Here is a 15,192-nt window from a genome sequence, read left to right on the forward strand (position 1 = left end):
TTGAAATTGTTGATTGTCACCACTTTCAATGCCAATTCGCATCGGCAATGGGTTCAAGGTCATTACTACTCATTGTGTAATAAGTTCTTCAAGTCCCACTCCAGTCCCTGACAACTGCAGACTTAATGTTATCACTAAATATCAGTGGGTATCTTGCAAGATGTATCTAGCAGGATGGAGTTGGTAGCTCATTGGTAGTATCTCCGCTCCTGAGCCAGAAGGGTCAGGTCAGGCCCTACTTTAGGCAAACCCGGCAATTGGAAACTGGAACCTGGCTCTGAATATTGAATTATCATTGAGGACAATGCACTGTAGTTACAGTCACAGAGGTTCACTCATTTATAATTTGGATTTGGACCGTTTCAGTGCAGAAGTAGAGGCGGAAATCCAGGGAAAGATGAGCACAGGTTTGATAGGTAACATTATAGTTTTAGAGAGCAACTTGAGGTCAGAGATGGGGGCAGAAGGATGAAGAGTGGGTTTTTGAGAGGATGCATAATGACAGCATGTTTGACTGGAAGCGGGAATTATCTGAGGAGATGAAACCAACTACACCTTGCGTGGAGATTAGTGGAAATTGGGTCAAAGAAGCAGGACGTGGGTTTCATGGATAAGATGACCTTGGATGGGTCATTTGGGAATGAGAAGGGCTGAGACTTCTCTGAGTTCAATGACGCTTTTTGAAAGGCCCCAAACCATATCTAGATTGAGATCATTAATCCTGGATCAGGTTTGGTGCCTTAATCCAAACAAATGTGGACAGACAGGGGTTCCACTCACTGTGCCTCTGCAGGTGCAAGTATGAGGACACAGACTGGCCATCAGATTGTATGCAATTTGCTGGCTTCTGTGCAGCTGGTACCTCAATGTGTCATCTCTGTAAACTAACTGGCCAGGGTGGAATATCAGGGTTGATTAATAGCTTCACAGTTTTACTCAACTGTCCGGACATTGAGATAAAGGACACTGTATATTTTCCTGCCAATGTTAACTCTATTTGGGAACCTCGCCGAGTGAGAAGCAGAACTGGCAAGGAATGTGGGTTGAAGAATCAGGGCTACAGTGTTATGGTGTTATCTCTAATTCTCACTCCTTTTGAGTGCGGCTTCCTTGCTGGGAACAAAGAAACACGTCTGTACTCCCAGGTGAGTGTGAAACTGTGCCTGGTCTCGTCTGGAACAGACTTTGTGGGCTGAATATTCTTTGGTTTCTCCACACTGTATATTATTAACACAGGGTGAATGCAAATGGGAGATAACCTGTGCTCCTGTGTTGTACTTCCTCCAGTTATAGGTCACCAAACAGCATCTCAACTGAAGAATGAAAATGCGAATAAGAAAGAACTTAAGTCAGAGGAAATGAAACTTACTGACCTGTCAATCAAACCAAGAATTCTAGGGAAATTGAGATAAGTTAGGCCACCAGATCAACTATCCGGCACGGTAGCACAGAAAGAACTTAAGTCAGAGGAAATGAAACTTACTGACCTGTCAATCAAACCAAGAATTCTAGGGAAATTGAGATAAGTTAGGCCACCAGATCAACTATGCGGCACGGTAGCACAGTGGTTAGCACTGCTGCTTCACAGCTCCAGGGACCTGGGTTCGATTCCCGGCTTGGGTCACTGTCTGTGTGGAGTTTGCACATTCTCCTTGTGTCTGCGTGGGCTTCCTCCCACAGTCCAAAGATGTGCGGGTTAGGTTGATTGGCCATGCTAAAATTGCCCCTTAGTGTGCTGAGATGAGTAGATTAGTGGGTAAAATATGTAGGGATATGGAGGTAGGGCCTGGGTGGGATTGTGGTCGGTGCAGACTCGATGGGCCGAATGGCTTCTTTCTGTACTGTAGGGTTTCTATGATTTCTATGATTTCTTCTATGATCCAAGAAAAAAAGTGGGACAAATGTACCTTATTCAACTGATCCAACTAACTAACTTTCCTGTAAATAATATTCTATTTGGCTGCAAGTTCTGGAAATAAAAGGGACATATAATTGCAACATAATCCAAATTCTATTTATTGGAAAGAAACAGAAAATCCCCCAAGGGCTTCCAATAAATCAATTTTATTTGCAAGGCATTAATACAATTTTATTTTAAAATATTTATTAAATTGTATACAATGCTGCAGATTAAGCAATTAAACTACTACTTGATACAAATTAGGTCACATGTTATGTGTGAAATAACAAATAAAAACAGTGTTCTCCTATACTATTCCTATTAATCGAAAACATTCACAGTAGTAATCGCAGGTTTTAAAAAAGTTACGATTATGGCCATTACCAAAAGTCTCCTGGTGTACGACTAAATGCAGATAAAGGTCAAAATGCTTACAAGTTTTTAAAAATTTCTTTCACGGGATGTGGGCGTCACTGGCTAGACCAGCATTTATTACCTATTCATTATTGCCTTTGAGAAAGTCGTACTGTTCCTGTTGCTCCTGGCATTCTTCAAGTCCTCTGACTATCAAATCTCTGGCGCTGAGTAGGTAAGCACGAGGCCACTCATGCTATCACCCCCTTGTCTAACCACCAGGAGCTGTGAGGTATCTCCTAACCCTCCCATCTCAGAGCAGCACAGACAAACCAAGTGCCAGCTTGTTTAAGTTTAAGTTGATTTATTAGTGTCACAAGTAAGCTTACGTTAACACTGCAATGAATTTACTGTGAAAATCCCCTAGTCGCCACACTCCAGCACTTGTCCAGGTACACTGAGGGAGAATTTAGCATGGCCAACGCACCTAACCAGCACGTCGTTCGGAGGAAACTGGAGCACCCAGAGGAAACCCATGCAGGCACGGGGAGAACGTGCAGACTCCACACAGACAGTGACCCAAGCCGGGAATCGAACCCGGGTCCCTGGTGCTGTGAGGCAGCAGTGCTAACCACTGTGCCACTGTTGCTGAAAGGAGGGTGACAGCCTACTTATTTTTTAATTCTGAACATACATAAGTTGTTAATTTAGGATGTCTTGTACATGAAATTGCTTTGGTTCATGACAGGGTGGATTTAATGCAATATTAGCAATTATGCAGGCAGAAATTCCTTTCAGTCCAATATTGCCATTCCTGCTAAAACAAGGAAGGATGCACAGGGAATGGATTGTCAACTATGTCTATGACCCACCCAATTCATGCCCCGACCTTAAGTCAGGGCTTTAGACTGAAACACAACGGTAAACCACCAAGTTCTAGAATATTACTCAATGTTCATTGACCATTTCCCTATTTGGTCAGAACCGCTCCTGATCATGTTGGTGGTATGAATGTTTGACCATGGAAATCCTTGGGAGTTTGAAACAAATGATCTGACTTAAGAAAAGTTCAAGCTATTAAATCTCTTCAGCAGCACTCAGATATCTGACCTCATGGTTAGAGAAGCATCCACAAGACCCATTCCCAGAATCGTAATACCTCCTAGCACAATACACCCTTATTCCAGATGTGATGTTTCTGCTTTTCACCGAGTGTTGCACCCTAATTGGGGATTTAGTTTACATCATTTAATTAATGATTTCAGCTTTTAAAAAAAAAAATATAATAATCACACCTTGCCTTGAAATATTTCTTCCTTATTACAGTGAAATTGCAAAGGATTTCTTAGTTGGATAATTCAGTTACAGAACGGTAATGGTGGGGTAGGTGATTGGCGACTTTATAAAGTAATCGACTTTTCATTGTGTTAGTCCCACCGACGTGAAGGATTTTCACATTTCACAGCAAGCACTTCACACACTCAAAATAAAAAATATTCAGAGCATCAGTTGATTAACACTAAAAGTAAACTTTTAAACCGAAAATTGCAGCAAGTGTTTGTAATCAGACATATTTCTTTTACTTCTTTTCACATTTGAAATTTGTAAAGTGCCCTTTCAGCACGATAACATCAAGGCTTTAAGGTGCTTTGTAAATGCTGAGGCAGAATTGCCAACTCTTTGCTTAATATGAAAAAGACTGGCACTCCCACCGTGGGACAGCAGCGACTGAGTTTAATGTTTAATGTAGTAAGGTCCCTGTGCATGTTCACACAAGGGGCAGATCTTGAGTATTCGGAAGCTTGGTCCCAGCTCAAATATGGCTCAGTCCACTTACTGGTGGAAAACGTTTGTAGAACAGGTCTCCTTGTTAGTCAATTGCCGCATTTGTGAAAATGGTAGCTGCAGAGATGTCTAAAATTAGTATCACTTTTAACCCTAGAGCCTTACATTTACTTTTTTTTAAACATTTAAATAGCTGAGAGGTGTTTCTTCCCCCCCAATGGTATCTTTGGTATTGATCAGAATATAGGGTTGCTTATTTTTTTTAAAACAATACTGTCCCTCAAACATTTGAGCTCTCACTTTTCTTCTTCATTCGAGTCCTGGTTGGCTCTGTCAGTATCAGTGGTTCTTGGACGATTACTGCATTGTACTTTTTATTCAGCAGTTCCACCTCCAGCTGTTGTCCTATTTTGCTGAGTTCCACAGGCACGTATGCGAAGGCCACACTCTGCTGCGTGTTGTAACTGTAGGCTCCAGATGTGGTGTTACCTACAACCTGAATTCACAAGAACACTACTTTAAAGATTGAATTTTACACTTAAAGAGGTAGCATTTAGTTTATTTTTTGGAGGGTAAATTTGTGCTCTTTAAAGGAACTTGTGTTACAGCGAAGAAATGGAACATGTTCCTATTGCAAGGGCCAGGATTTTACACCCCTCCTGCTTGGGAGGGATATTACAATCCTGCCAAAGTAAACGGCAATTTAAATGTCCCACCGCATCTGCCAATGGGAGACGCGCCAGAGAGGGATTGTGTAATCCTGACCCAGTTGTCCATATAGATCATTGAAGCTGGCAGGTTAGATTAATAAAGTATATAGTATTCTGGGCTTTATTAATAGGACCATAGAGTACAAGAGAAAGCAGATTATGCTGAATTTATACAAGACACTAGTTAGACCTCAGCTGGAATATTGTGTACAGTTCTGGGCGCAACACTATAGGAACAATGTGATCGCATCAGAGAGGGTGCAGAAGAGGCTTATAAGAATGGTTTCAGGGATGATAAACTTCAGTTAGGAGGATAGATTGGAGAGGTTGGGACTGTTCTCATAGCATCATACAATGCAGAAGAGGCCCTTCGGCCCATCTCATCTGCACCTACACGTGTGACCTCCCACCTAATCCTATTTACCAGCACCTGGCCCATAGCCTTGAATGTTATGATGTGCCAAGTGCTCATCCAGTTACTTATTAAAGGATGTGAGACAACTCGCCTTTACCACTCAGCCAGGCAGCGCATTCCAGCCAATCAGAAGAGGCATTAGTGAAGTATAAAAAGTGCAGGCTGGAGCTTAAGGAAGGGTTATGAGAAAGCTCTGGCTGGTAAGAGTAGGGGAAATCCAAGATATTCTATCAGTATCAATGGGAAGAGGATAACCAGGGGAAGAGTAGGGCCCACTAGGGACCAAGGGGACAATCCTTGTACCTGCTAGAAGTCTTTCTTTTCCTTTTCATCTTACCCTGAATATCCCTGGCCATCCATGGTTCTCTGGGTGTGTTACACCTTCCTATCACCCTTTGAGAGAAGAAGGCTAGAATAGACTTGATAGAGATGTTCAAAATCATGAGGGGGCTGGATAGAGTAGATAGGGAGAAACTGTTGCTGCTTGTAAAAGGATCAAGAATGAAAGAGTTCAGACTTAAAGTGATTTACAAAAGAAGCAAATGTGATGTGAGAAAAAACACAATGCGTGGTCTGGGTCTGGAATGCACTGCCTGGAATTGTGGTGGAGGCAGGTTCAACTGAGGCATTCAGGAGGGCATTAGATGATTACTTGAATAAAAACAATGTGCAGGGGTACGGAGAAAAGGCAGGGGAATGGCATTAAGCTAAGGTGCTCATTTGGAGAGCTAGCGCAGACACAATGGACCAAATGGCCTCCCTCTGCACCAGTGGTTCCCAAACTTTTTTCACTGGGCCGCACTTTCGGAATAAAAATTTGCTCGCGCCACACCAAATTTTTTATTGATAAGAAATACATTCAAAAACAAAAAAAAACAACTCCTAGCAGTGCTTGATTCATAACATAGAACACAACTACTTTATAATATGATCATGGGACATCCAGAAAGTATAAAACAATCACTTTGGAAAAATATCTAATCCATGTTTAAATGTTTCTTTGATTGTCCTTGAAACTTCCTGCCACACTTGCCATCCTCTCTTGCCGCACCAGTGTGGCGCGCCGCACCCTTTGAGAACCACTGCTCTACATTGTAACAATTCAGTGATTCAAGCTTCATGCAGTTGGCAATATTCTGAGCCATACTCTAGCCAACTGAGCTAAACATCCCCCAACTTATGAATAAAGCAAACAAATCAAAAGTTAGCAATCATCAAGGTTTGAAATGCTATGACAACTGAATAATTACGAAAGTGCATGGGTCCTCATGATCTGAATACCTCAAGGTCCCCTCAAATAGTTCATCTAGTCGTGTTAATCAGTTTCTGATGTAACTCCACAAGATTTCACAGAGTGAGTGGGCACCGCGTGAGATTTGATTCTCGCCCAGTGAAAGTAGCATTGGGCTTCAATGCCACTATGAGTCCCAATTTGAATATGTTCATCATGCATCTGCCCATATCCAACCTCAATCAGTGGCAATCACTATAGGGGATTTTCCGGTGCGTATGGGGTGGGAAGTCAATTTACTCTATTCTCATTGAGCAGAGCAGATTAAAAGCAGAGCTTCTCAGCGTTCATGTTCACTGATCTGGGGCAAATGACATTCAACTTTGATCTCTGACTAAGTTTGCAGTACATTGTCATAAAATGTGACGATAGCTTTGCTGCTGACCAAAACTTATTTTACATTTTCCTGGACAATCCCAAATGCGCTCACCTCAATGAATTTTGAGCTGAGCATGATGCTATGCTCACCTTCCATTGTCTTTGCTTCAATATTTAGGTCCAGTTCAGTTTCTGATTAACCCACAGGTGTAGATAGTGTGTGTGTGTGTGTGTGTGTGCGGGGGGGGGGGGGGGTGTTCAGCAATGTTAATGCCACTGAATGTCAAGGGGAGATGGTTAGATTCTCTCTTGGAGTTGAGTATTGCCTGGCACTTATGTGGTATGGATGTTACTTGTCACTCATTAGCTGAAGCTTGAATCTTGTCTTGATCTTGCTACATATTGGCACGGATTGCTTCAGTGTCTGAGGAATTGCAAATGGTGCTGAAAATTGTGCAATCATCAGCAAATATCCTCATTTCTGACCTTATGATGGGGGGTAGATCTTCCAGCACGATGGCACCGCCATCTTCCCTCCCCTTTCAGCATTCCAAAGGGACCATTCCCTCTGCAACACCCTGGTGCGATCATAACTGACTCCCAATGTCTGCTCCCATGGCACTTTCCCACGCAAGTGCTGGAGATGCCAAACCTCCCCTTCCACGCGTTTGAAGGTTCTCAAACACTCTGTCCAAGTCAAACAATGATTTACTTGTATGTTTTTAAATTTCATATGCCATATTCATTGCTGATCATGGTGGTTCCCTCTACACTGAGGAGATTGAGGTGTACAAAATTGTGAAAGGCATGGACAGAGCGGATAAGGAGCACCTGTTCCCCTCAGTTAAAGGGTCAGTCACAAAGGGACATAAGTTCAAGGTGAGGGGGAAGAACATTTTTTACCCAGAGGGTAGTGACAGTCTGGAATTCACTGCTTGGGAGGGTGGTGGAGGGGGATTGCCTCACATCCTTAAAAATTACCTGGGATGAACATTCAAGGCAATGGATCAAGTGCTGGTAAATGGAATTAGGTGGGAGGTCAGGTGTTTCATAGGTCAGTGCAGACTCGATGGGCCGAAAGGCCTCTTCAGCACTGTACGATTCTATGATTCAAACACAGATTGTGCAATCACTTGCTGAACATCTTTGTTCCGTCTGGAAGAATGACCCTGAGTTTCCTGCTGCCTGACATTTTAATTCTTCATCCCACTCCCATTCTGACCTTGTTACCCCAGCCTTCTACACTGTTCCAATGAAACTCAAACTCAAGGAACAGCAGCTCGTCTTTCGATCAGACACTTTACAACCTTCTGGACTCAACAGTGAGTTTAGCAGTTTCAAGTCAAAACAACTGCATCCACTTGTTTCCTTTCTCCTGGCTGAAGTTGGTGATTTTTTTGGTATTTGGAAGGCAGTCCTTTGTGATTCTACTATTCACATCTCCTCCAGGCACAGCTTTTCTTTATTTACTGTTCCATCACCACGCCTTTTGCCTCATTGGGGAGATGATAGTGGCATAGCAGCAATGTCGCTGGACTAGTAATCCCCAGGCAAATTGCACTGGGGACATGGGTTCAAACCCCACCATATCAGCCTGTGGAATCTAAATTCAACTGATTTTTAAAAAAGGGACATAAAGTTTTTTTTAGTTTATTTATTATTAGTGCCACAAGTAAGGCTTACGTTAACACTGCAATGAAGTTACCGTGAAAATCCCCTAGTTGCCACACTCCGGCACCTCTTTGGGCACACTGAGGGAGAATTTAGCATGGCCAATGTACCTAACCAGCACGTCTTTCAGACTGTGGGAGGAAACCGGAGCACCCGGAGGAAATTCATGCAGACACGGGGAGAACGCGCAGACTCCACACAGACAGTGACCCAAGCCGGGAATCAAACCCGGGTCCCTGATGCTGTGAGGCAGCAGTGCTAACCACTGTGCCATCCATAGATTTAGTGATGGTGACCATGACAACTATAGTTGATTTTTGTAAAAACCCACCTGATTCACTAATGTCCTTTAGGGCAGGAAATTTGCTGTTCCTACCTGGGAGACTCCAAATGCCCTCAGAAATGGCCTTAGTTCAAGGTCAATTAGGAAGGTGCAACTAATGGTAGCATTGCCAGTGATGCCCGCATCCCTTTCATCATTTAATCTCTCCTACTTTCTAACCTAAATTGGACTTTCTTCTCCCTATCTCTGCACTTGCTTAACACTTGTTACATCTCTAATCTTTACCATTCTGACAAAAGGTCATCAAACTAAAATGTTCTCTCTGTTGTTCTCCACAGATGCTGCCTGGCCGGCTGGGTAATTCCAGCATTTTCTGTTTTTGTTTAATTTTTTATCATTGTACCTTCTCCTAATTGACTGCCTATAATCAACTATGCACATTTAGCCAGTGTAAGTTGTTTGGAGACATTTGATCCCAGGCATAAAGAGTTCAACAACGTCAATGGTTCTGATTTCAGGTATTTAATTCTCTTTGGGCCTACCTTATCTTGATACCAAATGCTTTCATTTCCTTCAGGATCCACATTGTCCGTTTGCATGGTGAGGTACACCAGTTTACGCTGAACTCCCTCTTTCTTGATGTTTGTCAAAGCCTGTTTTCCTATGAAGTCTGTGGGCTGAGCGAAACAAATACATTAAACACCTCATAGAATCCAGAATGATCTTTCCCTTTGACAGGATATAATCCACACGTGTTAGAATGCAACCAATAATAACATTGGAACTGTTGTAATGTGACCAATGGTAACACGCTGTAAAGGTCAGCTGATCCAGTAAACTATGTAACCAATGACAAAATGATGTGGTGGTCAGCTGACCAGCTGACTCAGTATAAATAAGCAGCTGCTGGGGTTTGTGGGAGCTTGGAACGGCCCAGGCTGAGGCCTCAAGTGTTGGAGTAATGATGTTTCTTTATTAAACCTTTTTATTTGATTTATAAGTTGGAGTAAGTCTTGTTTTGTTTTATTGCCCACAACTGAAGAGTTCCTTCTGGCGGATCAACAATGTGGCCAGAATTTTAAGTTGCTCGGGCAGGCACACGCCTGACCCGGAAGCGTGTAAAGTCGTGCGAGAAGACAATTAGGTGCATGTCCTGACGCTGTCGCGCCCTTGTGCGCTGTTTCAGTCAGCGGGCGCAAGAGGAACCACCGACAATCCCTAAGCCAATTTAAATTAAACATTACCTGTCTGCCTTCACAGTGGTGGGTGGGCTGAATGGCCAGACGGGCTTGATGTTTTAGCTGCAGTCTCAACCCAGAGCAGGATGAAAGTCAGGGCTCAAATTAAACTAAGAAATGTGTCTAGGGATTGAGGTCTGTGTACGATTGTGCTGCCCAGACACTCGCGGCTTTGCTTTTCCTCTGATAGTTATTTACAAGGCAGCAGCTCCCTCAGACAGCTCCACAGCAGCTGTCCCCAATGAGTGAACATATTGGAGGTGCAAGCGAACACTCTCCCTATTCTCGCAGGCTGCCCTCCTCCCACTCTCCGTGACAATGCTCAGCCTTTCACAGAGCGAGTTTCACAGCGCGTGGCTGTGAATTGGCCAGCCAGTGTAACATTGCGTTAGTAACACAATCTCGGCTGGGAGTGGGTTTCATGTCCACTCTCACATGCGCTAACTACACTCCTATTTATTGACTACAGCTCAGCCTTCAACACCATTATTCCCATGAAACTCATCTCCAAACTCCGTGGCCTGGGCCTCGGCACCTCCCTCTCCGACTGGATCCTGAACTTCCTAACTCACAGACCACAATCAGTAAGGATAGACAACACCTCCTCCACAATCATCCTCAACACCGGTGCCCCACAAGGCTGTGTCCTCAGCCCCCTGCTACACTCCTTATACACCTATGACTGTGTGGCCAAATTCCCCACCAACTCGATTTTCAGGTTTGCTGATGACACCACCGTAGTGGGTCGGATCTCAAACAATGATGAGACAGAGTACAGGAAAGAGATAGAGAATCTGGTGAACTTGTGCGGCAACAATAATCTCTCCCTCAACGTCAAGAAAATGAAGGAGATTGTCATCGACTTCAGAAAGCGTAAAGGAGAACATTCCCCTCTTCACATCAATGGGGACAAAGTAGAAAGGGTCAAGAGCTTCAAGTTTTTAGGTGCCCAGATCACCAACAACCTGTCCTGGTTCCCCCCATACCGACACTATAGTTAAGAAAGCCCACCAACATCTCTACTTTCTCAGAAGACTAAGGAAATTTGGCATGACTCTCACCAACTTTTACAGATGCACCATAGAAAGCATTCTTTCTGGTTGTATCACAGCTTGGTATAGCTCCTGCTCTACCCAAGACCGCAAGAAACTACAAAAGGTCGTGAATGTAGCCCAATCCATCACGCAAACCAGCCTCCCATCCATTGACTCTGTCTACACTTCCCGCTGCCTCAGCAAAGCAGCCAGCATAATTAAGGACCCCACACACCCCAGACATTCTCTCTTCCACCTTCTTTCATCGGGAAAAAGATACAAAAGTCTGAGGTGACATACCAACTGACTCAAGAACAGCTTCTTCCCTGCTGCTGTCAGACTTTTGAATGGACTTACCTTGCATTAAGTTGATCTTTCTCTACACCCTAGCTATGACTGTAACAATACACTCTGCACTCTCTCGTTTCCTTCTCTATGAATGGTATGCTTTGTATGTATAGTGCGCAAGAAACAATACTTTTCATTGTATGTTAATACATGTGACAATAATAAATCAAATCAAATCAAATTAAAGGCATGCCCCTGAATGTAAAATTCAGGCCCATTTGTGCAGCTACAACTTCTAGTATATTTACAAAGTCTTGGCTTTCAAAGTTCCCTTTATCTTTAGATGTACAGTTCATATTAAACATGACTTTGTATGAAATGTGCTATGGTCTTATGTTGTAGCAGAAGTGCTTATCTGTAAGGAGAACAGATAAAGCTACTAAAAGTTCCCCTTTGCTAATCAATGGATCAGCTCTTGTAGAGATGTGTTTAACAAAGCAGAAATAACAGGGTAGATAGGGAAACTGCAAAGTCGTACAGGAGATGATCAGTACAAGGCCAGTGTAACTTGGTTCACAGTATGGGCAACATGACTCAATTAAAGAGTGGTGAGTCAGAGTTGAATGTTATTAGTTCTGCAAACTTGTTTTAACCCAGTGAATGGAAAGGTAGGGGTATACGAACATTCAAGTTCAGAGCAGGAGTAAGTCACTTGATCCCCTGCTCTGCTACAGGATAAGATCATGGTTGATCTAACTGTAACCTCCCTCCAACCCCCAATAACCTTTCACCCCTTTGTTTATCAAGAATTTATTCATCTCTACCTTGAAAATATTCAATGACTCTGTTTCCAGCGCCTTTTGAGGAAGAGAGTGCCAAAGACTCAAGACCCTCAGAGAAAACTTCTCATTTGTGTCTTAAATGCCCCACGCACCCCGGACGTGCTCTCTTCCACCTTCTTCCATCGGGAAAAAGATGCAAAAGTCTGAGATCACGTACCAACCAACACAAGAAAAGCTTTTTCTCTGCTGCCATCGGACTTTTGAATGGACCTACCTTGCACTAAGTTGATCTTTCTCTACACCCGAGCTATGACTGTAACACTATATTCTACACTCCTTTCCTTCTCTATGAATGGTATGCTTTGCCTGTATAGCATGCAAGAAACAATATTTTTCACTGTATATTAATACAAGTGAAAATAAATCAAATCTAATCATTCAAATGAGTGACCCTCTCATTTTTAAACAGTGAACCCTAGTTCTAGATTCTCCCAGAGGAAACATCCTCTTCACATCCACCCTGTCAAGACTAATTAGGATTTTAAAGATTTCAATCAAGTAAGAGAAAGGTGGCTAATCCATCTGGATCACTATAATGTCCTTTTTAGGGAAGGAAATCTGCTGTCTTTACCTGGTCTGGCCTACATGTGACTCCAGACCCACAGCAATGTGGTTGGCTCTTAAATGCTCTCCTGAAATGACCTCAGTTCAAGGGTAATTGGGGATGGACAATGAATGCTGACCCAGCCAGGGCTGCTCACATCCCAGGAATAATTTTATAGAAAGGGGAATGGTTTGAATCAATACTTTCAGGCAATTGGTGGATGCATTTGCTATATCTAAGGGGGTCAGGGGTAATGGGGAAAAGGCAGGAGAATGAGGATGAGAAAAATATCAGCCATGTTTGAATGGTGGAGCAGACCCGATGGGCCGAGTGGCCTAATTCTGCTCCTATGTCTTATGGTCTTATTCAATAATCACCCGCACCTTGTTTAATTTGATGAAGTAATCCAATCCAGCTTCGAAAGCATTTGTGTCACAGTTCATCTGCAGAACAGAAAATGGATCCATTAATGCTTTGTTGTAAGTAAACCTTCAGCAAAGTCCAATACTTCACAGGTTATGAAGGTGTTATTTATACATATCGACCGTGAGCCGAGAGCTACCAAATATCTCCTGCTAGAAAATAACTGCCACTCCCGAAAAGATCAGCTAACTCAGCAACAATCGGGAAATCATTTCAAAGTTAGCAGTTCCTGGATATATGAGTAAGTGAATGAATCACATGGTGTGTTACTGAGCCACACCGAGTGACAAGGTCACTGGTTCAATTCCTGGATTGTGCTGAGGTAGCTGGATCTCACTTGAGGCTAGAGGCAGGAAAAATAAAAACACACCAGCAGCTTTGACCTTCCCCACATGATACCTGCTGCAAAGTGTAGGCACAGGGGAGCTTGATGCTGATGGGATCTGGTCTGGCTGCAATGACCAAGGGTCAAATAAGGTACTGATCAGGGGAGGTGATGGCCTAGTGGTATTATCGCTCGACCATTAATCCAGAAACTCAGCTAATGATCTGGGGAACCCGGGTTCAAATATCCGCCCCGGCAGATGATGGAATTTGATAAAAAAATATCTGGAATTAAGAATCTACTGATGACCATGAAACCATTGTCGATTATTGGAAAAACCCATCTGGTTCACTACTGCCCTTTAGGGAAGGAAATCTGCCTTCCTTACCTGGTCTGGTCTACATGTGACTCCAGAGCACAGCAATGTGGTTGACTCTCAACTGCCCTTGGGCAACTGGGGATGGGCAATAAATGCTGGCCAGCCAGCAACGCCCATGTCCCACAATGAATAAAAAGAATCCTAAATTCCCATATAAAGAATAGGAAAAGCACGAGGAGATTCCCAGTATCCACCTAATCACAAGGCAGCACGAACCACCTCTTTTGGAAGAGGGTGGGAAAAATAGCATCTGAAGATTAACTTAACGCTTTGATGAACAACGACAGATTCAGGCAGCATAGAGAATTCATGACCATTTGATCCACGGTTATATAAATAGTAGTTTTAACTGAAACAAACTTAAGCAAAAGCCATTTAAACCTGAGTGTCGCTGATCTCCGGGGTTTCTTCTTTACTTGGGTGAGAGTGATGATGTTGGGTGGGATTTTACCACTTTGCCTGGCCTGGCGCCAATGGCGACAAGCTAGGAAAATAGCATGTGAGGCTAAAACTCTGATTCACGCCCAATACCAAACCTTCCCAGCCTCTTTCGAGTGCCACCAATTGGCGCAGGTCTTTAAAGGTGTGGCTCAGACACAGCAGTAGCAAAGGAGAGCTCGAAGGTGAGAACTGCTAAGCCCCAAACTCCAGGGGTGTAGTCAGCTGCTGCTATGGTGCAGGATGGGGTGGAGGGCTTGCATGGGTGCAGTGGATTGAGGGGGTCTCGTGCTGGGTCAAGGGTCCACAGGTTGGAGGTCGCCCGCTGGCTTGGGGCTCATGTTTCGCACATTCCCCATGACCGCTGAATGATCCCCTGAGGGGTTTCATATGAGCTCCAGTCCCAACCCCACTAATGTCGCACTGGTAACTCTGATATCTGTCTGCTGCTTAGGTTCTGTGGTTTGTCACGGACATTCCATCCTAGGCCACACTAACAGTGACCAACACCAGGTCCGGCAGTTCTCTCCCCAACCACAGGAGCTCGGCAGGTGTTAACACAGCTCCTCACACTGCATGAAACAGTGCACCCTACAATGGCCACCAGTTGCATGAAAGTCACGGGGTGGTTCTCCGCTGTCTGCCTGAACTGCACACCATTCCTGGAAGCCAGTGTGCCGGACATCCAGGCGGGTGCACACAGGTTAATGCTTCCAGGGTTTCCAATGGGTACCGCCTCACAGCCACCCTTAAGCTCTACGTGAGCACTGGAGCGCTGAGCCCAGTCTGCCTGCTGGCAATGGTCCGTGGTCTCGGGCGTCTGTACCTGGGGGGCTGACCATCTGGAGGGGCAGATTCGCACCACACGCCAGCAACCGCGCAACTGCACCAGGAGGAGCAGGATGCAACATGCCACATCATGTGAAAGGAGGGTACAGCCGTATTGGAGGCCAT

At 44.0% G+C, this 15,192-nt stretch overlaps 1 protein-coding gene across 2 annotated transcripts in view; it reads right to left on the bottom strand.

Moving 5' to 3' along the window:
- Positions 1–2,048: 2,048 nt before the first annotated feature.
- The window catches only part of dmgdh (dimethylglycine dehydrogenase), a 111,071-nt gene continuing 97,927 nt past the window's right edge, over positions 2,049–15,192 (bottom strand). For both annotated transcript variants that reach the window (XM_078214975.1, XM_078214976.1), the window contains exons 14-16: positions 13,057–13,116; positions 9,270–9,404; positions 2,049–4,535 (exon numbers count right to left, since the gene is read on the bottom strand). In XM_078214975.1, coding sequence (XP_078071101.1) covers positions 4,320–4,535; positions 9,270–9,404; positions 13,057–13,116 — 411 coding nt within the window. In that variant the 3' untranslated portion in view covers positions 2,049–4,319. The remainder of the gene's footprint in view (positions 4,536–9,269; positions 9,405–13,056; positions 13,117–15,192) is intronic.

Source organism: Mustelus asterias, chromosome 6 (genome assembly GCF_964213995.1).
Source record: "Mustelus asterias chromosome 6, sMusAst1.hap1.1, whole genome shotgun sequence".
Lineage (NCBI taxonomy): Eukaryota > Metazoa > Chordata > Chondrichthyes > Carcharhiniformes > Triakidae > Mustelus > Mustelus asterias.